At 42.7% G+C, this 26,387-nt stretch overlaps 1 protein-coding gene across 1 annotated transcript in view; it reads left to right on the forward strand.

The window, feature by feature from the left end:
• Positions 1-26,387, forward strand: part of LOC138605460 (cadherin-22) — a 97,361-nt gene that overhangs the window by 51,141 nt on the left and 19,833 nt on the right. The window contains exon 8 of the mRNA XM_069677733.1: positions 11,993-12,114. Within this exon, the coding sequence (XP_069533834.1) occupies positions 11,993-12,114 (122 nt within the window). The remainder of the gene's footprint in view (positions 1-11,992; positions 12,115-26,387) is intronic.

Here is a 26,387-nt window from a genome sequence, read left to right on the forward strand (position 1 = left end):
GAACACGTGTTGTTCAGCCTGTCCTTGGTACACTGCAGTTTAAAAGCAGACAGGCCCAGCCATGGAGATGATGCTGATGTCCCTGATATGTCTGTTAGCACATGAAGAACAACACATGGAGACGTTTACAAGGTGAAGCACTGGATTTTACCTGGAGGGGGGCTTTAATAAGAAGTCAACCCCACTGATCGTTGGTAAGAGAAATACCGAACCTGTTTGGTGTCGAGTGTTCAGTAATGCCTTTAACAAGCTGAAAAGAACAGGCTTGTTGCTTTAGCTCAACTATTCTTGAAACTTCAAGATAGAAATAAAAGGTTAGACCAGGGTCAGAGCTGTCGCAGAGAAGAAAAACATAAAACGTTGTGCTAAACATAATATGGACTGACAAACCACAGCATTACATCCATTCAGTCGAACGACTGAGACGACAGCAATTGGTGCAAAGAAAAACAGGTTCCTAAAATATTTAGAGCCCAATTTTAGGCTCCATTGTGGTTCACTGATGATTAAGAGTCTTTTCTGGAAACAGAGTTTAACAGGATTGTCTTCGGTCATGCACCACTGAGACGACATTGCACTAAATGGAAGTTTTCACCGTTAAATTATTTATCTGTTTGGGCCAAAACTGCTTGATTTATATTGATTAATCAATGTTCACATAGTCATTGTTTCGGGAAAGGATGAAAACCTTGACAGCAAAGGTAATTCTGAGCAAAGGAAAAGAGGGATACCAGGTGCTCACGGTTGCAAGGTGTTAAACTCCTGATGAATGCAGGTGTTACCTGTCGATGGGGAGCCATTAGGCTTTCTTCAGGCACACTCGCACCGAGCCAAGGATTTGATTCATTGAATCAGGGCAGCAATTTTAAACGTTTGAAAGGTGGTGAACACAGTTAGAAAACATAATGAATTGTTTATTTGTGGTTTCTTTGTCCTCGGATCAAAAATATCTTTACTGTACATATTTCAGCTTCACTGACAGAACATCAGGTCAGCTGGAGACCCGCACCGAGCTGGTTTTCATATATTCTGTCAGCCCATCAAAGACATCATAAGTCGATGTTGATAGCCATCAAAGCCCTGACATCCCTCTGACACCAGGGTGAAAATACAGTCGTCTTTGTATCGCTTGTCTCCGAGCTGACAAACACATCCCTGAAAGTGAAGGAAGAGCTTACATATTCTCATCTCATCGGGTCCTTTTGTCATTCCAAAGAAAATGAAGAAAGTAATAACTTTGGGGAGCTGGGAAGTTATTACTATACCATTAGAAGTAAACTTGAGAAAGGAGGAGGCCTGGTGTTCCCCACTTTTTCAATCTCATACAGATGAAGTGCTTTTGGGATTGCAGTGAAAGCAGCGGAGATTGCATTCTGCGTCTAACCGGTAACAACCATCGCGCACAAGAGAGGAGAAGAAAACAATGCACATAAACAAAAGAGATTTTAAAATATCCTCATATTTGCTCCTCTCTCATATAGCCTCCCACTCTGATTACTCCAATAATCAATACAGCCTAAACTGAATCGTAAGCAGTCTCACCCACCACAAGCATTAAGAAGAAATTAGACTACAGTTTTTTTCAAGCTGTAATTCCCAGAGCAATTTGGGCGCTTTTGTGCTCTGCCTCTTTGTGCTCAGCATTATGTCATAGTCACATTTTAATGTTAATTGAACATTTAAAGGGGCCCTAACCCTCCCCATATCAGGCATAAACACATGCCTGCACTTGATAGATAAAGCCTCTCACATTGCCTTCTAAGGAAACATCCGGATGGACGGAGTCAGTGGTCAACGCCATCAGAATTACTATCCACAATGTTTTTTTACTGCCTGTTAGCTCACAGAGTCCTGAGCGCTCAGACGGGGGACGGGAAGAAAAAAAGGCCACGAGAGAGATCGGAGAAGAGGGAGGGTGGAACGTGTGAAGCAGCTAGCGAGAGCATTTTAAGGAAGGACTTCATTTTCTCCATTATGATTTTATTCGTTTTTTTCCCGTCAGGTCCCTCTGCTCATTAAGGCTGGAGAGCCACAAGGTCAACTTGTCTGCACACATTGTTATAACTAAAGTTTTGTGGCGCAACCCTTAATTATTCCCCCAGTCCATTACTGACCTTTGAACTACTGTATTGCCACTGTATCAGTATTGGACAAGTGACAACAGCTTTCTGACATGCTCGCTATCCGTGCCCTGGGATTAACCCCGGCTCCAAAACTGCAAGCAGCACACTAAATGTCAATTACCACCGTGTGTCTGTGGACTAGTAAAGATGTTTTAGTTCAAGTGCAACTATGAGCAGACTGCACTGTGGTGATACCTGACCAATCAGGCACAAATATGCACACATGTTCACGCTGCATGTCTTCACATCTGCCCAATTAAAAGCTTCTCTTCCTGCAGACGCTGTCACCTTAAAAGAGGAAACAACCTCTCATCTGTGTAGTCCTTGTCTACCTCACAGGGAACACAGGAGGAGTATTAAACTGCTCTGTCACCAGCCGGGGTACTCTCACTTCCTGACAGTCTCCTCCATAGAAACGTATCAGGGCAAGTTAGAGTGACATATAATTTTCGAGACCTGATAGCGAGTATGATATCAGCCTGCAAAACCGCTTTTTTACCCAGACAGGTAGATGGAAAAAAGAGCATCACCCTGAGGGTGAAAAGATACGGAAGTAGCAGGAAAGTCTTTATCTGGTGCACTGTTGCAGGGGTGAGACATTTTCCACAGCATAACTTTTCTCATTTACTGTCGGCGGAACAAACGCACACTGTGTGATATTTATGGCGTTAGAAGACTATTCTCTCTGACTCCAAATAAGTCACACACTTGTTGCAGCATTGTGACGGGAGATAAGTGTCTCTTTTCAATCAAAGGTGGGAATGCAAAAGGAAAATGGATCTAAACAGCAAAACAGCAAGTCCTCTCTGCAGTAAAATATGTTGTTAACATTAAACTTGGAGTCAAAACGAAATGAAATTCTGTGACAAACTGCAGAACAAAGGATGTTATTTTTTCCCCAAATATTGCACCATAGAGGGTTGATGAAGGATGCACTGTTTGGAGGAATGCTGTTGATGGCATTGTAGTGAAAAGCACATCTGTCAACAACAGTGGGGAGACATAATAATGTGTAATCAGGGACCCGAGGCTGTGACCTGGCTGTGTGTGCTGCTGGTCTGTCCTCTTATATAATCACTCACATGTCCTAGCAGCCAGTGTAGCTGCAGAGGAGGAGCAGATCCTGAACACTGAGTTGTTTCATGTTTTTTTTCTACATTTGCGAGGTTGTCATAATTCATTTGTCAAATAGTGGTCATGCATCACGTATAAAGAACGTCTGAGGAATGCCGGGCACTCAAGGCCACCGAGTTGCTCACTTGCATTGTGTTGCTCTCAGAATACAGTTACATAAACATGCCTTTGTCATCAGGTCTATCTTGTTTGTTGTGTATCGTGCTTCCTAGAGTCGTCACTGAGATGAGCATGAAGTTAACATTTTGCTTGATTGCTTCATCGTCTGCCCACTGATGATTGAAACTCCACTGTGTGACTCCAAATGAAACAGAGACCTGATGCATCGATCAGTGGAGTGCAACATGCTCGTAATCACTCTGATTAATGATGCTTATTTCATTGTTATTAAATCTAGTGTCTCTCCGATGTGCCGTTGTTCAAGACGTTCATTAGTTGGTCAAGAGGATCGCTATTAGCTAACATCACATTTTAATTTCCCCACTGAAACAATTAGGATGCTTTAACAACACGCCTGAGAACGTCGAGATTTTGTCCAGCATAGGTGATAAAGAAGGTAATGTGATGAAAGAATGAGGCGGCATAAGGTTCAGTTGATGTATCATTTAATGCAGAGCTTATGAAGGAAGGGCTGCACAGTGGTGCAGTGGTAAACCAGGATGTAAATCGAAAATGGATGGATTTTTTTGTGTATTTGATTGTTTGACATTGATTTCTTTGTACCACTTCACAATAGTAGACATAGTTGGTGTGTCCCTGAATCTGATAGCAGATAAATCCATCACTAGATTGAAATGATTTACATCCTGGTACCCACCATGCCTTGCGGCTTGTTTCTTGTGTTTGGATGTAGAAAGACCGAGGGAGTGCACTTGGCCGTGCATCATCCCCTCGTGCACTACCTCTACCAGTGCAATGCTGCTTCTGCTCAGATGTCTGGCTCACACAGCACTACTACCCTGTCGAGTTAGCAGAGTCTGCATACCATTTAAAAGATACCCAAGCCTGTAGTTACCCCAGATTCACCGCTGAATTTCCTCTGGAGGAGCTGCACCTACGTCTCAACTCATTATCCATATAAACACAAACTAGTCCTACAGGTGACCATACTGCCAGATTTCCCATCCAAAGACATGCAGGCTGCAGGCTGCAGGCTGCAGGCTGGAAATATCCTTGAAATTATGATATAAAGCGCAAAGTATGAGACTGATGGTTCTGTTACTAAGAAAATATAACAGGAAAAAAGTTTGAGGAAGCCTAACACAATAAGTTTTCAGTAGACAAAGACGACATCAGCTAAGGGATATAGGATCTCGTGGAGTTGGCCGGAACACCTGATATTCCCCAAATGGCTGAACATATACATACGTGTATCTTTCTAATCTACTGCCATCTGCCTGCTGATTTATCTTCTTAACACAAAGTGCAAAACATTACAGCAACCCAGAAGAATAAAGTAGAACTCAAACATGTGCCATCGGTTCAGCTGCCCTGCATGTGAACATTTGTCCGGAGCTAGTGTCAGTCTTTGTGTTCTGCGGGCGTACCAACTCTCACCTCGGCCCCAGATGGTCTGGGCTTTGACCTTGTCAGCTCCTGGAAACACCCCCGCTGAGCCTCTCAGCGTGTGAAGGTCAGAATCAATATTTATCGTTTTAAGAAAGTCAGACAGATTCCTCATCAAGATTGTATCCATAAACACCAGTGAGGTGACACAAGCATTGGTGCAAAGGATGGAAAATATCGGAACATTTCTACACGTTTTTGCAGAGAATACCTCCATCAGCTGCCAAGTAGGCCTTTGGTAAGCACAGAATCAGCGTCAGCCTGAAATCAAAGCAGCAAATGTTTCTGCACTGATGACTGAAATCTCCTCAGACGAAAGCTTTTGAAGAGATGTCTACACCCTGACTGCACCTCATTGCCAAGATCAAAAAAGTGTCACATGGATGGTGTGATGGAGCCCCTTCACTGTTTCAGTCATCATCCGAGTTCTCAGACACTCTGAGGTCATGATCACCTCCAGTTTCTGTCTCTATTTCCAAACAACGAATATTAAAGCTTTCCTCTCTGTAAAGGTCAAGCCTGGCAGCATTACCTTGTTCTATAGGAGGGATATTGACAAAACAGTCTTGCATTACAGCGTGACATGTGCCTTCACATAGACAAAGGCAGAGGCGCTTCTTTGAGACTGTGTGAATGCATCAGGGTGAGAGCGAGGAGGTGCTGCCAGAGGGGTCCAAACGTGCTGAAATGAACCCCTGCTGTCCTTGTACTTATTGAATTCAGAGTGACTCGAAAGAAAATTAATTTCTTCAGGAGAAACGATGCTGTCAATGCTGGCGATTTTTTTTAAGCATCACTTAGTATCAATAGTATTTTTAATATAGCGTTCAGCATGTCTCTGGGTTGCTGTAATTTACTGCTTGGTTAATCAGCTTCATGTCTCCACTAACTTGTTCACTGACTCAGCCCTCCTACCTGCTACTAGCCACTGCAAACTGCGACTTTGAGGCGAGACCACCGTACAAACTTCGCCCTGTGAGAAAAACAAACACTTTGGCGCTTGTTTAAACTCAGTACTCGGTCACACAGTCCGGCGCCCGGAGCTCGCTCTCTGCCCTGAGCTGAAGGTCTGAGTCGAGTTACACGAATCACTCACTGAATCACTCACTCACTCAGTACCCGCTCTCCCAACACGCCACGGAGGCTGGCATTTGAGTTGGCAGCTTTGAAACCGGTTGACTCCTTCAAGCCCCCGGGAGCAGCGCCGAGCTTTAGACGATATTACATAGTGGTCAAACCGTGTACCGTAAAATTCGGCGTATAAGACGCGCTTTTAAAAAATTGTTTTTCATCTGAAAAGTGGGCCTCATCCTGTTTACGACCAATATATAAAATGCAGAGAGGTATGTAATGTTAAGTGGTGACGTCACATGTCCGCATTAAACTGTTCAAGCAGCTACACGTCTCTTTTTTACAAAATGCCGCTGTGCTTTTTTTGTTTTCCTCGCTGTTTTAACTTGATTGTTGCTAACACGGAAAATCACCGTCATGATCGCCACTGCTCGCCACTGCAGCCGCCACCTTCACAACAATCAACATTAGCGTAGGCTGCCAGCTACCTTTAGCTGCAGCACCAGTAGCTAGCAGGATTGCAAACTCAACATGGTGAAAGCAGATGTTAGGCTGTAATTTGTGTATGTTGAAAATAAATCAAAATACTGTTGAAATAACTTGTATACACGTTTTTATTAATAAATAGCTATAGAAAACCTTTTTCCCTCTGGGATACTCCAACGGTAACTTCCTGGTCCAGCAGGGCACAAAAAGCAGTTTTTCCGCACACCGTCATGGGAGCACGAGCGTCACAAACCCGCGAAATGACTCGCTTTGCTATCAGAAACTCATCAATCAGAAGGTCTAGAGAAGCTGCACGATTAAATTTCATCTCCATTAATGTTAGCGGAGTGCTAAACCGGAAGTTAGCTTCATCAGCGAATGGAAGTCTCTAGTGCACATGCTCTATGGGCGCTTAGGCCAGTGGGGGATTCAAGCTCTGGGTAACTGACTGAAGTGACTCGAAAAACCCGACTTTCTTTAGTGAGTGACTGAAGTTCTGTCCTGTTTTATACCTTATGCTAGCATGTGTAGCATCTAGAACAAGTTGTTTGTGTTGGTTGGTGTTTAGATTAATAAGGCATTATATGAATGTGTATGGTGCGACAGGTTTGGAGATTGCTTGTCCTGGAGGGTTTCTCTTTGTCATGTAAAGAATGAAAAGCAGAAAGTAATGAAAGCACAGAGAAAAGCTTTGCATTTAGAATCGTGTTTGCATCCTCCTCTGCGTCGCACGTGCGGTCCCAGCTGCTAAATCTGTTTAATCTTGATAGTGTTGAAAATTATTGTCCTTATTTGTCGGCTGAATATTGTGATGGAAATGAGTGTCACTGCACGTGGGAATCAGCGCCTGAGTCATGTAGGTTTTGTTAAAACCTTTTGTCTTTGTCTTGTCTTTTTTTTATTTTTCCTTTAAGTGTATAGCCGTTTAAATCGTCCATTTTAGTGAGTATTTTAAATGATTTAGTGTCTGTGGAGGGCCTTGAAATGTTTTAGTTTGTCTACATGGGGGTCATTACAGCTGCTAGGTCCTAAACACACAATAAACCATAATAAAGATGTTTTTGTTGAACAGTGGTGAGTCAGTAACTGAGGGGAAGTGACCATAACACTTTGTAGCCTCTGTGCCGACATGTCCGGGCCTCTGGCTCAGAACAGAGACCAGACGCAGACGCTGTTGAACACATTTGTATCCTCATTTACCCCTCCCGACAAAAGTGACACTTTAAATCAAACTGTCTCCTCCAGTAGAGAAAATGACCAATTTGTTCAGGGGGAACATGACTCTCCTGACACACATCCGCAGACACATGTATGCACAGACATGCACACACACTCTCACTTCCTTTCTCTGTCCTGCTTTAAGTTCTGTCAGTATAATTCAGTGCCTCAGAGATCCACTACACAGTCGCTCGAAAAGATTCGTAACAGCTGGTGAGTGCCGCACAGATGCAGAGCACGCCAGTAATCTGTTGAAATTCTTTTATTCGTCTCCTCTATCTGCAGACAGATTTAGAACAGCACCACTTGGTCCAGATGAATGAACCTGTCTCACTGAATAAGTCTGTTTCCCCCGTGGAGAGAGTTTGGGTTGGGTACAGGCTTGGAATTCTCACATTGTTTCATCTGTTTTCAATTCTGGGAATTGAAATGTGAAATGTGTAACATCTCATGATTGCTGGTTTTCAATCTGGCACAGCGGAGACAGCGCACAATGTGAAGACGAAATTAGAAGAAGTAGAAGAAGAAGAAGAGAGGCGATATCTCGCACTGGTGGAGCTCTCTGTGCGTTTGTGTTCTTGCTGCTCTGGCAAAAAGCAGTCAATTAACACCCTGCATTGATGTGAGGATTATGCTATTAGTTGAGACGAACATTCTCAGTAGCAGCTGTGCCACTGTCGGGTAGAACTGTGTGCTGAGATACACAGCTTAGCAAATCGTCTGCAGAGGTCTGTTGATTACTGGTTTGCCTCGCTGCCTTTTGTAAACCTGTCTTGTATTTTTCTTCGATCTGGCCTGTGTGACAGCTGTCTCCATTTCTGTCGTCTGCTCTGCTCATAGATAGAAGAAAATCATACACATTGTGCCTCTTTCACCCACAGGCTTCTGTTGAACTTATTCCGAGCTCGAAGTTTATACCCTTGACGTCACCTTGTGACAAGCTGCCGGAGCAAGAACATTCAGATATGGGCACCGGAGAGGAAACTGGGTGGAGCATCAGTTGATATGGCAGAGCTTGAAGGGAGATATACGCCTCCAAACATGTCACTCTTTAAGCCTTAATGTCTTCTTTATGGAACAATAATTTCCAAAGTTGCTTGAAAATACACAAAATAGAGCGGCACAGTGGTTGGGTGGTTAGCACTGCCACCTCATAGCAAGAAGGTTCCTGGTTCAAACCTCTGGGTCGGCTGGGGGCCTTTCTGTATGGAGTTGTATGGTTTTTCTCCGGCTTCCAAAGACATGCTTGTAAGGTTAATAGATGACTCTATCTGTATAATGTTAGCAGCCTGTCCAGGGCGTACCCTGCCTCTCGCCCAATGAACACCTCGACCAGCTCCAGACCCCTGTCGACCTCCTAAAGGAAAAGCGGTATAGATAATGGACGTCTTTGTGAATTAATAACTAAACTAAAGTGTGGAGAGAAGTTGAGGGTGTTTTTAAGAACTCCTGCACAGTCGCCAGTGTCATTAGATGACCTGGTGGCAGCATTAACTGTAAAACTAGGGTCACCGCTCTTTGTGAGTAAACTTCACAAAAATGTCTTGGTTTCATTGGTAATGTTTGTCTGAGGAGTTGTTGTATAAACTTGTTGGCTGGGCACTTAGCTCAGACTACCCAAGGTTAAACGTTTAGCAAACACTGCAGAGAACCTTTTGGTACACACAGAACAACAAGCCTGTGAATGTAGAGTTTGGCTGAGTGGATTGAAAAGCTGTCGGCTCTCAGGAGGTGTTGCGGCCTGTTTTTCCCCAAAGAAAGAAAGAAACATGTTTGTAACTGAGCTTCTCGTAATAACTAACTATCCATTAACATTGCAACGCTAACCTGGATCACTTAACAGTGCTAATTCAGTTTTTATATACACATGCATCAGTCATTTTCACAATACAAAAGAACTCATTTTAAAGAGTGAGCTCTCTTAATTTCACTTAATCATCCACTTTATTAACATAATTACAAGAATTTAGATTCATTCGGTGAAGCTCTTTATTGAACGCACTTGTGTGTGTTTCTGCGCCAGTGTGTGATTGTCATTCGCTGCATGATGTCAGCTTTCTGCAGGGTGCATGAACTGGGTGGTGACAGCTGTGTATACTGATTTATTCATAAGCTATGTACTCTAATTAACCAGGATATCCAGACCAACACTCAAAGCGACCAGATCGCTCGTTGAACACAGAGATAATGTCCTCTCTCACCCCTCGAACATACACACGCACATGTACACACGCATGCACAAGGGGCCTCTGGCTCCCTTTTGTACTGTATGTAGTGTTTTATGAGTAAAATGGAAACTCATCACACATTATCATATTATTAAGAATGGGAATTAAGATTCAAGGAGAAGTTGTGCTAATTCGAAGTAGGTTTTGATTGTTCTAATTATACAATTCTCTCAACTCCCACGTTTACATTCTGGCCCATTAAGACAAATGTCTTGAGAGCGCGTTGTGCTGTTATTCCTCGTGTTTTATCAAGTCGAAAATGGCATGAGAAATAAAATGACAGCACTGTCTCTGTAATTGTGTTCCAAGCATTTATTTGTCATTACCGTCGGGTTGAGGTGCGCCTCCTGCACGATGAAACAGCTAAATGCTGTTGTGTCATTATCAGATAGTGAGGACCTAGAGACAAAAATGGAATCTTTGGTGCCATTTTCATGTCACTCAGTGGTGCCAGGAAGTGTAATTCAGGTAATGGGTGCAATTTGTGAAGGCATTAGATTAAAACACTTCAGCACTCAGCAACAATGCCAAACCAAAAGCTGCTTCTTCGTCTGAAAATTCATCCATTTGAGTGTCTTAGTCTTGTCTCAATCATACTGAAGGCAGACGAGAAGAGGGTACGTCCGTGCACGATTACACCTTGGCTCACCTCTTACAGCAAAATGAGCATGTCGGTCTGTCAGTGTCTACACTGGAAAGGACTGGAAAAGACACACACTGAACAATCGTTTAAATTAAACGCAGATACACACCGTCAGAAGAACACAACATGGAGGACAGAAACGCCTCTTGTGAAGACCCCTCCAATGACTATAGAGACCGAGTGCAACACGTTATAATCTGTAACTGGCCCACCACAGGAGGAAAAAAATGTCGGAACAACATGCAACCAATGACTGTATATACAGATAAACGATGCGTCTCCATCTGCTCTTATTGTGTGAAATTAAAGCAAAAAATACGCCCCGTGACGGGCGCTGCCATCTTGCGATGGTGACGTCATTTGGAGCCAGAGACTGCGCAATAGAAATTGGCAGGTGGAGCCACCGTAGCCACTTCCGCTAACCAAAACACACACTTAAAATACCGGAGAAAAACAGCAAGGATCCCGCTCGCCGGCGTGTTTAACAGCAGAACAGCTTCTTGTGTTGGTCTGAGGTTAACGTTCACAGGTATGGAAACTTCACTGACTGTCGTGATTGTTTTAGTTACGTCTCCTCTCACCGTTTGTCCTCCACTCTGCTAATCAGGAACTGATCGGCTGCAGGAGCCGCATTTGTCAACAGAGCTGTCAATCATCCTTTTGACAGCATCAAATAACAAATTAAAAATAAACTTGTCAGAAAAATGAACGCTTGGACATAAATCAGCATGATAAGAACTAACTATAATGACATAAACAATGTTTGAGAAAAATGTATTTGACGTGTATTTTGATTTATAGTTTGACTCATGTCCCATCTGTTAACATGGAGGAGGCGGGCTTTATGAGCTGTACTGCAGCCAGTCAGCAGGGGGCGATAGAGAGGGTTTGGCTTCACTTTTAGGGAGCTGTCATGTCGGCCATCTTTTTATACAGTCTATGGTTGAAATGGATTATTTACCAGAGAGGAAAAAGTGTATCGTCAAACTTCATATTGTCGGTCTTTCCCAGTGCCCGTTCTTCTCACAGTGTGTTTCTTGGTGGAATGATCCCAATGAATGGACAGAAGTTAAATACTTTCAATTGTACAAGTATTTGATTGAATCAGCAGCTGAGATGATCAATAAACCCATAGTTTTTCTATTCTCCCTGTGCTGTGATGCCTTCCAGTTAATTGTCTGTATTTATTTAGTCTTATGAAAGGTTTGCTTTTTGTGGTTAGATGCATATAACATCTTATTTCTATGTTCTTTATCGCATTAGTAGTGCATCCTTACACACAGCCTTAAGGCATTTTTCTGCTTGCTAGAGGTTGAGAGCTCGAAGGAAGAACCTTCACTCAATGCAAAGTTTATTCACAGCAATGAACTGGTTTCTCCACCTGTGGGGGCGGGACTTAATTGCATCTCTTTACCCATTATATTTATTCAACTGTCACTCACGTCTCTGCCATATCTCTTTACGCTTTTAAAATGTTTCGGGACAAACGTCACTGATGTGTTTTCTGTCCGTCTCTTCCGCAGATAACCACACCATGGCGTCCCACTCAGCAGTGAGCATTCGGATTCTGGATGTAAACGACAATCCTCCTGAGCTGGCCACGCCGTACGAAGCCTCTATCTGTGAAGACGCCAAACCAGGCCAGGTACGTTTTTTCTTCTTTCATAGTTATAGTAAAGATTCATTTTTCATCTTCACAACAAGAATGTAATCTGTTGATTCATGAAGTCCTAACGCGATGACTAAGCTGGTTCATGATTCTTATTTGCCTCGCAACAAGTTTCAGATGAATGTTGATCAAGTTACTGCGGCTTCACAGATTGATCATCCATTTCATTAGTGTTGATGAAGGCAGGAGCTTCAGTACAATGCTGTTTACCAGTGCCTTCATGTATTACATTACCATCATACAAAAGGTTTGTATCAATGCCACAAAGACAGTGTGAAAGGCAGGACCAATCAGAGCACAGCACGTGGTAGTTTACTACTTTAAACGCCTTATTGATGTGAAGAGAGCTGAAGTGTTATACGTTATACACGTTATTCATAACCCTAGGAAGTACATTTAAACTATCACATCTTTATATTATTATTATATTGTCATAGTTTTTTCATCTTTTTATTGCCACCTACTTTTTGTCCTTTTTAATACATGAGTACTTTATTTAATTTGCCCGTTTTGTGAGCTGCTGTAACGATTTCCCCTGTGGGGGATCAATACAGCTTATCTTACACAAATTTAACATGAAACACATTTTTAGTATAACATGAAGTATCATTAAAGTAGAAATTAAAATACAAAAGAAAAATTGAATGTTTTTTCAGTCGCGTCCATACTTTGAAAAACCAAGTTGTTAAAGCTGTTTTATCGTAAGCGAGTGAAGACACCACTGATGATTCTGATTTGAATGAAAACACTGTAAGAAGAACCATCTGGATTAAAGTCCGTGAAGGTGTGTGACACTAAGAACCGGTGTCTTTTGTTCTGGAGCTCATTTGATTTAGTGAACCGTACCTTAAGCAATCGTACCTAATGTGAAAACGCCCTTATTTAAGTGATCAACATTAAGTTTCCTAAGAGTCACATTCACCATCACAGACATTTTGTAATAGGTGATTGCTAGAGACTCATCCAGCATATAGGCTGAAGTATGTGAAAGAAAGTGATGGATATTTAAAAAGACTGAAGAGTAAAATGTAAGGTTTTAAGGGCAAGTGACAAAACAAATAATTAATTTGAACCTGAGACTATTAAACACACAAACAGGATTGTTGTCAAAATGCAGAAGCCATAAGGTGTCAAACGGCAGATCATAAAGAAAGCAGAAGACTTGAGGAGTAACGGAAACCGCTGTGCATCAGTCTCACAGGTTTACATCCTGATATCGGTGTCTTACACACACATTATTATGTTGTGATTCTATAGTGGAGATTCATTCTTGACCTTTGGAATACACAGCTTTAAAACAAACAGTAAAACAGTGTCTTAAACCAATGGCAGCTGCTCAGCTGCACAAGGCATAACATTGGCTCCATTATAACAGGTGGATACACGATTTGGACAAAAGAGGCCATAAGTGCCCCTCGAGTTTGCATATTCATCACAGATTGTTCCACTCATACTCATATCGCATGTCTTTCAGTAACTGCTTCATTATTTCCATAATTCTGGTTTGTATCATTTTAATTACACACTATTATCTGTCTGACACTTTCTACCAAAGGCAATTTCGAACTCAGCTTTTTGGGCAAAGGCACAAATTGAAAGTATCAGAGAGAGAGCCAGAAACAAACTTCTACATATATTTATTTCTTTTTTAAGCTGGATGAAGATCAAAAGACTGCAGGATTAATTATGACGATGTCAATGTTGGATTATCGTCTTTGTTAGCAATGCGGTTGTTTAAACTAAACAGGATAGATTTCGGGGATTCACTTTGATCGGATGCACTGTTTGTACAGCTATAACGCCTGCCAAAAAGTTTCTGCACGCAATGATATAAGCTCTTCGTGAAAGACATCAGTCATCGATTCCTCCATTGTTATGAATCCAGAGGGATGTAGTTCTACTTCCTGTTTGTTCAGCCATTTCACACAAAAAGTACAGCCCAGATTAACATTCACTACAACATGGCAAACAGGTAAAAAGACCTACTATTGTGTGCATAATCAGCCAGCGTGGATCAAACAGCAGGAAGCTGTTTGAAAAATCAGGACAAAAGGCAACACCATGGTTATCCCAATCTAATAGCAGGACAGGTCTTTGCAGTGATCACCATTAAAAATGGACAGAGTCATTAGGGTGTTTTATCCTCCTTACATAGTCAACAGGCCCTGGGCTAAGTTGGCCCCAATTATCATGTGCAGAGCAAAGGAATAATTAAAAAAGCACAGCTTTAAAGTGGGGCCTCCATGCTGGAAGTCACATTTACATGTGTAATGAGGCTCAGGCCTCTCCTCCCCTTGATCCACAGGCTCTTAACCACTTATAGCCCCCATGTGCCTCAGCAGCACCGCCTGCCTGGGCCATGTGAGAACATTGTCAGGTCTGATCTCCCTCTCTCCCACCTCGCTCCTTCTCCTGTCTGCGTGAGCCCACATTAACCTTCAGCTCCTAATCACACAGAGATGATTAGTCTTCCAGCAAAAAGATCACGGCTGGCTTCCAGCATTGTGAAAGAAACGGCTTTTTATGGCTTTCATTAAAAGGAAATGCATTGACACATCACACACTGAAATTACCAACCAAAGAAAGGAATTTGAAAGTGCATGCAGGAAAATATGACATTTTCTCAGCATTGCTCTCTTTGTCCATCTTCTATCTATCTATCTTTCTATCTGTCTATATCTCTGTCTGTCTGTCTGTCTGTCTGTCTGTCTATGTATCTAGCTATTCATGGTTTCTGTATGTATGACCATCTATCCGCAGGGGGCTGACAAATAGCATCTGACAATATCTTGTTGTTTTCTTCCATTTCTTTTACTTGATTTTTGTATCTTCTTACAGAATCCTTTTTGTGTGTTGTTGCTGTGAGAGTGTCAGACTGCTGAGATTGAATGAAAATGTGTTAGCCTTGGGTCAGAGGCTTTCTGACGCTCATTTCCAGCCACAGGGTAACCACCGGGGGGGGGCATGGGGGAATCAATTTTCTCCTCCATGGTATTTTCCGAATATTGTTAAAAAAACAAGTTTTCACTAGTATTTTTGTCAATCACTGCATCTTTTCCTCGGACAGACGGAGGGAATGCTGTAAGGAAAATGTTTTGGGTCCGGGGAGTTGCTGGTTGCTGAGAGCTGGTGTTTGTAGCATCTTATTAACGACGAGGATGAAGCCTTTATATTGTCTGCCTTCACACTAGGAAAGGAAAGGAAATCAATTTGGCTAATGATTTACTAGATATCGTGGATTAGTTAACATTTTGGCAAAGACATGACAAACAAGGTTGAACCAAAAACTAGACCTGCAGCCAGAATTCAGGTCGATGGTGCTTTGTCGCTGTGAATAAGTGAAATTTTGATTCACAATGCTCTTACAAATCAAAGTTGCTGGCACCCCGGCCTCGACTAAAACCCTTTGTTCTCTTGAGAGGCAATCAGGTTGTTTGGCAACTGTCGGATCTGAGCAATTTGGCCACATTTGAAACTCAAGCGAGCACTTGCCCTGATTTTATTCATTTATTTATTTGGGTCTTTTTGACTGCATGCCACGCTTTGAATGAAGGGGAGGCAGTATACTGCACATGCAACCAAGGCTTTTGGACAACAAAGATGATGTCACACCACACATATAAAGCCCTTTTATTTGGCTATTATGCTTTCATTCATGATCCAAACTGAGCGCATACATTGGAGCAGGTGCAGCACTGTAGGTGGTTGTATGTTATTAGGTTGTTGTGATGCAGCATGTAAACAATGCTGGACTTACATATCCCAATTAGTGTTCTATTGTTCGACGTCCCCTCTTTATTAATTCATACCGCAGAGTTAAACGGTCCCAGGACAAGTTATTTAATTACAACCAACATTGGTGTGCAGACTTAAATGCAGGCCTGAGGTTAAAGTAGAATTAAGTATACATTTAAATTCCATTCAGGGTAAAGAGGAGGAGAACGCCGATGTCCGAGCACATTGAAGGAATGTCTTCAAGCATTTATTTAATGCTGATGCAACCAGGAAATGGGTCCAGCTGATAGACTGTATACAAAGATGGCCGACATGACAGCTCCCTAAAAGTGAAGCCAAACCCTCTCTATCGCCCCCTGCTGACTGGCTGCAGTATAGCTCATAAAGCCCGCCTCCTCCATGTTAACAGATGGGACATGAGTCAAACTATAAAATCAAAATACACGTCAAATACATTTTTTTCAGACATAGTTTCTCTCATTATAGTTAGTTCTTATCATGCTGATTTATGTCCAAGTGTTCATTTTTCTGACTGCTGTAAAAATGATGATTGACAGCTCTGTTGACAAATACGGCTCCTGCAGCCGATCTGTTCCTGATTAGCAGAGAGGAGGAGGAACGGTGAGAGGAGACGTAACTAAAACAATCCATATCCAACAGTTCCATACCTGTGAACCTTAACCTCAGACCAACACAAGGAGCTGTTCTGCTGTTAAACACACTTTTTTTCCCGGTAAGTTAAGTGTGTGTTTTGGTTAGCAGAAGTGGCTACGGCGGTTCCACTGACCGATCTCTGCTGCGCAACTCTGGCTCCAAATGATCTCACTGTCGCAAGATGGCAGCGCCCGTCACGGGGGCTTCAGTTTCATACAATGAGAGTAGATGGAGATGCGTCGTCCATCTATATACACAGTCATTGGTCCAGCCTCGTACAGAACTATGTACACCAGGTGTCTGTTGGAATATAACTAACAATAATCAATAATGCAACATTCTCTCTCTCTCTCTCTTCTCAATGGCTCCTTGTCTTAAAGCAGTTTTGGTGTGTAGAGTCACAGTGACGAGAGAAGATGAAAGATGAAGACACTGGAACTGAAAGTAGTGCATTTAAATACCTGTTCCTGCTTGGAACTATAATCTCAAAGCGAGATAAACCTAAGAGATAAACACGTCGTTATCAGAACAACAAGGCTGGAAGATTTTCTTTAGTGTCCTCAGACCTTGCAAAGTAAACACACAGGTCAAGATCAGAGCGTTCTGTTGGGGTAAAGGGCTGTTGCCTGATATGTTGGAGCACTTTGATGTCTTATGCTTCCCAGCATGCACTTATTTATTCAGTAAAATAGGCTGCCAAAGAAGGAGCCTAGAGATATAAGCATCGGCCAGCAAATGCTTGAGTGTAAAATGAGCTACAATTTTGTTTCAGCTCCCTAGAATGTTGTTAATCAGTTTGAAAACTTGGACAGAGGAGCAACTCTTGGAAAGGTTTATAACTAGATTCATTTTTCTTAAACCTCGAATGGACTTCCCTTCTGCATATGCCCCCAGACAAATAGAATATGCACTTTCACTTCACCTGGCCTTTGTGAAGAGGAAATCTGATGTAAGTCGGGGTTATTGCTGCTTTGTTCAGTGTCTGCTCTGCCTTTCTGTTCTTACCTTCTCCACAAGCCTGCTACACTGGCAGAATTAATTAGACCAAACACAACACTTGGTATTTCTCAGTAGAATCAGCTGTCAAATTGCTGGGCTCAAGATTTAAGACTTTTCACAGAAGAGCGGTCTTTTAGTTCCATGTTGCCGTTACAGGTAAAAGGCACTCATCAGGCGTTAAAATAACGTGATGGATAGTGAGACTTTACGGCTAATTACAAGAAAACACATTTATTGTACACCTTAATCGCTCAATCAAGCTGAAATAACAAGGCACGTCCCTCGCTTTGTATGAGAGGGGGCTTTGTTGTTATCTACTGAAGTTACCCTTTTTCTTTCTGTGAAAACAAAAGTCACGTTTGTGATGTTTTGTTTTTTGTGTTTGTTTGTATATTTCGTGTTGTTGGCACCTGCACAGGTCAGCAGGTTATTTTGTTATTTCTGTGTGTGTCGGTGTGTTTCAACAAAGCGCCGTACATCTGAGAGATTCAAGACAGGAGGGAACGAAGTCAGTAAGAGCCAACAACAGCTTCAAGTGCGATCGGACACTGGTGCTGACAGGAAGTGTACAGGGCATTTTTTTTGTTTGTTTTTAAATAATAATAATCATCATCAACAACATCAACAAGATCAGTATCATCATCATCATCATGAAAATCCTCAGCAGCATAAACTACATCCTCGTTGTCATCATCATCAATAGCATCAACATCATTAAGGTCAGAGGTCATGTTGAGGGCCCTGTTGTGATGGGAGCACCAGGCGCCTTTCATTGGCAGAGCGTAGTGGGCGGGGCGGAGTGTAGACCTGGATGAGGGCGTTCAGGTAGGCAGGAGACGTTTTTGTTGCTGTTTTGTAAGCGAGCAACAGGGTTTGAATTTGATGCGAGCGGCGACTGGAAGCCAGGGGAGGGATATGAGCAGTGGAGTGACGTGCTAACCAGTCGCGCTTCTGCGTTCTGGATCTTCTGCAGGGGTTTGAATGTGTATGCAGGAAGGCCTGCCTGTGTGGAGCTGCAGTTATCAATGCGTGATATCATGAGAGCCTGTACCAGCAGGTGTGTTGCATGATCTGACAGGTAGGGTCTGATCTTCCTGATGTTGTACGGGGCAAATCAACATGACTGGGCAATCGAGGCCACATGAACCTTAAAGGTTGTGTTCATAATGCATAGTGGGGACTGTGAAAACGTTGATATTGTGAGGACCAGCATCCATCTGAGGACAAAGAATCCTTCCCTTAAATTACCATCAGTGCAGCCATCTTTTCTGTCTCTCTGCTTGTCTGCACACATGCTACGATGAAATAAAGACATGCATCCACACACATGCTGTTTACACACAGCCTTCACTGTCACAGTCTTAATATATCATATCAACCCCCGCCTTACAGAGCTAATGAGGAGTCTTCTATTGTCTCCTGTTGTTTGCTGTGTTATCACCCAGCCTTGTTCGTGGAGTGTCGGCTCCCTGGCTCAGGTCTAGCTTTCGGTGGAACCACAGAGAAAATCAGATTAACCTAAGCCTTTTAACTGCGGTTGGGTTTGATCCCATTTGAGGGTTGGCAACACAACCCATTCTGTTTGTGTTTAGAGGGAGAATTCATGTGGAGGGAGGGGGAAGGGTTGGCAGAGAAGTGAATAAAGAAATGGGTGACACAGGCTAAGCAGCTTTTGCTCGGGGACACAGTTCAAGGGAGGGCCGTGACACTAAGTGTTAAATAGCTTCTCACCTTTTATTAACGGGGCCTTTTGGGAGTCTTTTGCAGGCCGATGTTCAGAGATGGAAAGAGGAAGCAGAGTAAGTAACTTTACAGGAAGAAGGGATAAGAAGGAGAAATGGAAGAAAACGAGGCATGGGGTGAAACCGGATTTGTTTTGCACTTTTATCATACGACATGTCGAACACGAGTGCACAACAAGGACAAAAATAACCGCATGCTTGAGCCACTTCGAGACAAGACTTTTTTATTTGTTTGGTATGTGGTAATTATATTAGGGCTGTCAAACGTTTAAAATATGTAATCGCGATTAATCGCATGGTTGTCCATAGTTAACTCCCCTTTTTTACCTGCTGTAAACGTACCTTAAAGAGATATTTTTCAAGTTTTTAATCCTCTTATCAACATGGGAATGGACAAATATGCTTCTTTCATGCAAATATATGTTTATTATTATTGCAACCGTCCAAAACAATGACAGATACTGTCCAGAATATTCTACAGAATAACCTCAAAGTTACTGCATGCTCAACGAGACGGGCATATTGATCTAAATGTAACATTCCTGAGTAATCAGTCACTGAGTCTGCAGCAGGAGATAAAAATAACATCATGTAAGTCAAAGTTTAATCACTTATGTTTCACAACCTGGAGCTCTCTGCATCAGCTGTGTGCTCGGCCAGCAAGTGGTGTTTCAGACTCGACGTACTCCGGTGGTAACTCCGTTCACATCGACAGTAAATAACTGTTGTCTTGTCCAGAGAAGCATCCAGCAGGGCTTTGAGGCTGAACGTGACGTTTAACAGACCCTGTCCTTCATCCATTTCTGCTCACAGAGGTTTGTTTCTGTCCACAACATTACGGCTGCATCGCTTCCTGATTGCACAAACTACGGGGCGGGCGGAGGGTCATACTAATAGGACGTGCGTGCGTTAATCGCCCGTCAGAGTAAATAGTGGTGTTAAAGGCAGTGTGCGTTAACTCGTTATTATCGTTATTATCTTTGACAGCCGTAATTTATATCTTTTTTGGGATTAGACTGGAAGTACTTATCAGTCTATTTACCAATTATTGGGTATTGAGATGCATCAGAAGTCTCACTCCTCAAACAACCCTTTTAGAAAGTGAGGACTGATCGCACTTTGCAAACATGTCTTTACAACTCAAGGACGATCTCGTCTCCAACACATGAAACAAAACATGAGATTTTCTCTGATGGGAAAATAAGCCCAGTGTTCATTTAACTGTCTGTTGTTAAAATAACGTTTTAAAAATCTGTTCTTCATTAAAATTCATGTTTTACTGTCAGACCCTCGAATCAATCTCACAGGGAAAATATTCAATGTTTATTAGCATATCCTGCAATTTCAGTTACTGCAAGTTATTCTTGATAACAATGTTATGTAATTCCATAAAATGAAAATATATTAGTCTCTGGTTGCAGGTAGATTTCCAGGAATAAAGGCAACAGTGGAGCAATCCAGTGCCCCACAGATCACTGAGCAAGTTCTGATGGGCCTCGCAGGTTTAAACATATGACGCTGTTTGTGTACAGTAACTGGTTAAGCTGTGTATTGGATCAGACTAAAATAATACAAGTCTTACTAAAGTGATATTACTCTACCACTCTGGATTCATGTCCCAGTTTGCCCATTTTTCCATCTGCAGCACCTCACTGACACGTGAACCCAATCTTGGCCTCCCGGGCCATTCCTCGCCCACCTCTTGGTATTTATCTGACTGAATGCAGAGGGACAGATATCATATAGCGCCATGTGTGCAGAATAAAGGCAGGGTGGAAAGCCAAATACTAAGTATGGCCTGGGGTAATGGAGGCCTGTCAGGTCTGCCCTGCCATCTCACAGCTGGCTCACAGGGTCACAATGACGGATCACCTCAGTTTGGCCACGGCACCGCCATTCTCCGACTCCTGGGAGAGTCAGTTTGAAATGTTAGGGCTGTTTGCAACATAGATTCATCACATCACATACATGCAAGTTCATCATTTACTCATCTCATGCACGTACAGAAAGGATGCCAGAACAAACATTAGACAAACAACTTAAATGAGTAAGAGGAGAAGCAAACCCAGACATACTCGCCAGACAGTATTTCAGGAGGAGACAGACTGAGTCATCAATTCTACTCACCAAATGCCTCTTCCTTTTGTCTCACAAATGTTAATGTTGAATCAGACAAACCAGCTGCACAGAGAGGATATCATACTCACTGTTTCCAGCAATATGTTTTAAGGGATACCCTTTTCATGTGAGTGTTTATGGCATTAAAGTCTAGGTGCATTAGATGGAACTCGTGACATACAGTATGTTTTTTGAAGGAGCCCATTTGCTGTTTCAGTGGTTCTCTGCAGGAAGAAATTCCTCAAGTCTAAATGATGCTCGTCAGTGCGATCCAAAAGGTCACACAGGAGGATCTGATCTGAATCGCAGAATTAAGACAAAGACAAGCGAGGAATAATCTGGTGGTTAAATTAAGATGTAATGGTGCAAAGTGGGTCATCAGATTGTCAGTGTCTGAAACTTTTTGTAGCAGTATAACAAAATCTTTAGACTCATGATTTGATTAGAAAATGTAAAAACAATTTGTACCGATAAGCATTTCTACAACCAAGTCGTTTTACTGTGTAAATATTTACTAGCTTCACCACCACAAACGTAGTACAGGTGGGATAACATTGTTCAACACTGCAATGTCAATATCTGGTGTGACTAATAGAAGTAATTGCATTCTTCAGTGTATATCTAACTTATAGTGTCTATTTGTCATGTTTATTATAGAACCTTAAGGTGACTGCACGTTGCCCAGACAACGCCCAACTCACCTCATCATTCATAAGTTGGTAGTTGCTGGTTGCAGTCTTTAGAATGTTCAGAAAAACCAACTGCCAGCTCCACACTGCCCAGACATTAGCTGTGTCTCAATCCAGGGGCTGCAGCCTTCGAAGGCCGTATTTGAAGGCCGATTGCGTCACAGAAGCGGGTCGAAGGCTGTCCCAATTCAAAGGCTGCTTCAGATGCGGCCACCAAATGCGTCCTCCGTTTACTCGGCCCATGGTATCCCGAGATGCATTGCGCGGCAATTCAATGGAGCATCCTCCGTGGACCGCCTCCTTCGAAGGCTGCAGCCCACGGATTGGGACACAGCTATTAGCTGACAGGACAGACTTCTGTTAGCTGCTTCATAAAACCTAAACTAAAGTTAGTGCTTAACGGACAGATAGTTAACCGACATTAGAAAAGGTCGTGCGTACTGTTGTTCTGCACCTGAGTATAGGCTAGTTGTCGAGGGAACGCACTCTCAAAATGTTGCGGTTTGTTGGGAAAAGGCGCGCATTGGTCCGACTTCCCAGGACTCCACCAAACCCGACTGGACATGTCAAACTCGACACCAACAACACCGACAAACACAGACTGTCAGCGCACACTGACCTGACAGTTGGAGTTGGTCGGCGTTTGTCTGGGCAGTGTGCAGCCACCTTTAGTTTGTAACATGTCTTCTCTTCTGAACCCATCAAATCCCAAAGAGCAGACGTTCTGCCCTGTTTCACCACAAGGTCTTTCTCAAATCATATTTTCCTTGCTCTTCTATTCTGCTAGTTCACCTTTCAGTCGCACCCCAAATAACCGAGGGTGGTGGTGAAGCATCAGTGTGTTAATACAAGTGATATATTGTGCAACTCTAGTATGTTTAAAAGATTTTTCAACTTGTTATATACTTTGTCTATTACCTCCATACAAAATAGCTAGCCAACCTGACAGGCTGCTTATGCTAATGTTGAAAATTATTTAATGGTTTATTACATTATTGCTTATTAAGATCCTCCAGATGCACAGTAGCTGAACAGTGTGCAAACCAATTTAGATTAACTTTAGCATTATTGCCCTCTTGGAAAGAATGTAGCTGATATTAATGTTGTTTTGGTTCTTTTTTTAGCACCCAAACAGTATACCCAACACAACACTAAAGTATAAAAACAGCCACTCCAGCACCCTTAATTTGAATCTAGTTCAGAGCAATGCATTGAGACAATTTAATGCTCCATTGGAAACCATGAGGATGCTTTTTAACACTGAAAATAATGGATTTCTTTGCAAAAACAATGCTGATAGTTTATTCCTGGCTTCAGAGATGAACCTCTCTTGGGCTGTTTTAAGCAGCCGCGTGTTTATTTATTTATTTATTCATTACTCCGCCGCTGCCATCGTGAAATGGTTGATTTCGGCTGTGAGTGAGAACGCCGCCTCCCTCTCACAACCTTGACCTTTCCGACACCTCTAGCAGAGAAGGGATGTACTTTTGGGAAAGTCTCCCCTTCTAGCTTTCCAGAGATGCGAGAGATTTAAGGGGGTCAGGAAAGGGGACGGCGAGATAGAAATCTAATTAGGTGATTGTGCTTGAGGGAGCCTCGCTTGCTGCTCAATAAACTCCCACACGCTCGCTCTCCTCCTCATTTCCCTGCCTTGCTTCGCTCTCTCTCGATCGGAGCCGTTCGCACTCGCCCTGAGATGCCTCCTGAGAGTCTCCCTGCTGAGGGCACAGTCACAGGACACAGATCATGGCTCACTTACTACAGCTTCGCTGCTGTTCATATTTCTTCAAAGTAACGAGATCCTCGGCTGATAATAAAGCTCCGGCTTTAAGTATCTTGTCTTTGCTCATTATTCTTTTACCCTCAGTCTGAAATAAACCTGAAAGAGCTTCAAAGAATGGTGAGAGAATCAGACCTGTTTTGGCATGGAGCACGCTCAGTTGTATTTTTCTCTGTGAAATGACTCAGTGCTCAGTGTTTCTGTGTTTACGTGCAAGAACAAACGCACATGTGAAGTCCAATGAATTTAGCATCTGCCCTCCTGATGCTAAACGAGGTTAATGAACTTAAAAGTACATTTGTTTATTTATATTTGTTGGTATTTCTTCAAAAAACTGTCAAAGCATCCAATATTTATATCATATGTTCATGCACTGTGTAAAAACAAAAGATCATTGCACAGTAAGTCATGTGACTTAGACGTGTAGTAGTGTTGCACATTTGGCAATGCTGTGGCCTACAAGTGTCATTCATTCACATCAACCGTGCACTATCAATTTGTGCTTGTTGTGTGTGTAGTCAACGGACCCTGTCTGTTGCATAGCACACCATACATATGTAGGCAGTCATGGAACTCTGGTACCATGATGCTGGGAACAGGGCGGTGATTTATCCTGACCCGATCTCTGATCCCACCGGCTGTAGTCTGACAGCGATAAAGCCTCCTGGGGACAACAGTGAACATGCTGGGGCTCGTTTTACTTGTGACTGACTTTAATTAACGGGTCTTGTCTGAAATGTCAACATCATGATGCAGATTAGTGAAAAGTAAAAATGAAGCTTGTCAGGTCTGTCCTCAAGAGGAGAAGAAAAAATACTTAAACATGAGAAGTTTGTTTAACAGAGGTCGGATCGATCATTTCTGATGCCTTCAAGGAAGTCGGGAAATCCAAAAGCTGAATGGCTTTTGTGACACAGCGTCAGAGGAATTTACCTCAAGCTGAATTTTAGATCTAGAACAGATTGTTAGCTGTTAGCATGCGGATGTCTGTTTATAGAGATTAATAAGAAGGTAAATCGGTGTCAGATGACGCTGATGGGAGCCGGGATGTCATTATGGTGGATTACGTTCCGCCTGCTTTTGTCCTGCATACGCCACAGCCTGCTGATACGTGATTGGTCAGAGTTACTCGGACTACAAGCGTAGTACAAACACAAACCAGAACACTTGCCATCCCTAAAATCCTCGTCCCTGCCTGGAGACTAATCCTGACCCTACTATGACACTAACAACTACCAGTGAAACGAAAACATGTATGTGCTTTGACACTTACTACACATATAGCTTTTGGGTATTGCACATAATAATTAGCAAGGTGGTTATATGAGGCTACCTTTGAGCGTCATGAAATTGCCAAGCATGGATATTGTACACTATTAAAATAGGCTGAAGCCTGTACTCTGAGTTTAACACTATGCAGAACTTATTTTGCTCCTGCAGTATAATAGGATTCATAAGGTTCCCTCTCTGCATAACATATTCAGCCTATAGTGTTCAACTTAGACCCTCATCTCTAAAGCAATATGAGCCATCACAGCTGAAACCACAGCACTCTGGACAGTGGGTAAAATGTAAGATGGCATGTGCTGATGTTTTTTTTCCACGTGTTTCCGTGTTACTACACTGCATATTTTGCGGCGCACTGAGGTCGAAGCATGTGATTTACCCTGAAATCACGCTGTCGCATTTTGTAATTACAAAGTAAGCCATTTCATCCCAAACAACCTCCCTGAGCTGTTGCTATGACTAAGCCTGTTCTGTGTCTGTGATGCGGCGTCAATGCTGAGGAGCTGTTTATTGTAAAGGTACAATCGTGGCCCCGGAAGTGTGTTCGGCAGTAGCTTAGTCACAGCGACGCAAAGCCACAGCTCAGGCTCATAATTCAGAGTTGTTTGCCGTGCTGTGAAAAAAAAGAGGCTGTCTCGCACAGACAGGCAACAGAAGCTAAAAAATAACACAATAAAGCTGATGTGTTTATGCGTGAGCAAGGTGTGGAGAGCATCTACTGCGTTATTGTTTGAATAAACAATTTGCAGGTGGATGATAAATGAGGGACATGTTTTCTGGAGAGGATGAGAATGAAGGGGAGATAAACGCAAAGGATAAGGAAGAACAGTGATGGATAGAGCGAGCAGGCTGAAGAGGAGGAAGGATAGACAGAGGAAGGGTCCGGTCCAGTAAACAAAGCCGTGTTTAACATTTTATAAGTTGCTGCTACTGTAACAGCTGAGTAATGGTTTGATGTATTTCCCTCGATGGTATCTGGTATCGTGAGCTTCTGTGAGAGCAGACAAAGGAGATACAGCTATCGAACACACTGCTTTAATCATTGTGAGAAATGCCTCGCTTTATAGTAGTTCTGGGGGTTGTTTGTCATGTGTGTCTCTGCTGATTTCTAACAGCAGAGGTGGAGCGGTACTTACTGCAAGAACAGGCTTGTCTTCTGCAACAACAGGAAGAAATAACACATGCTATGACCAACATACGCCGATTACTTCCAGCTACTTTTGGATGACTCCAACACTAGGTCTG

The sequence above is a fragment of the Semicossyphus pulcher genome, unplaced genomic scaffold (assembly GCF_022749685.1).
Source record: "Semicossyphus pulcher isolate SPU_LCO1_2020_fin unplaced genomic scaffold, fSemPul1.0.p SCAF_3, whole genome shotgun sequence".
NCBI lineage: Eukaryota > Metazoa > Chordata > Actinopteri > Labriformes > Labridae > Semicossyphus > Semicossyphus pulcher.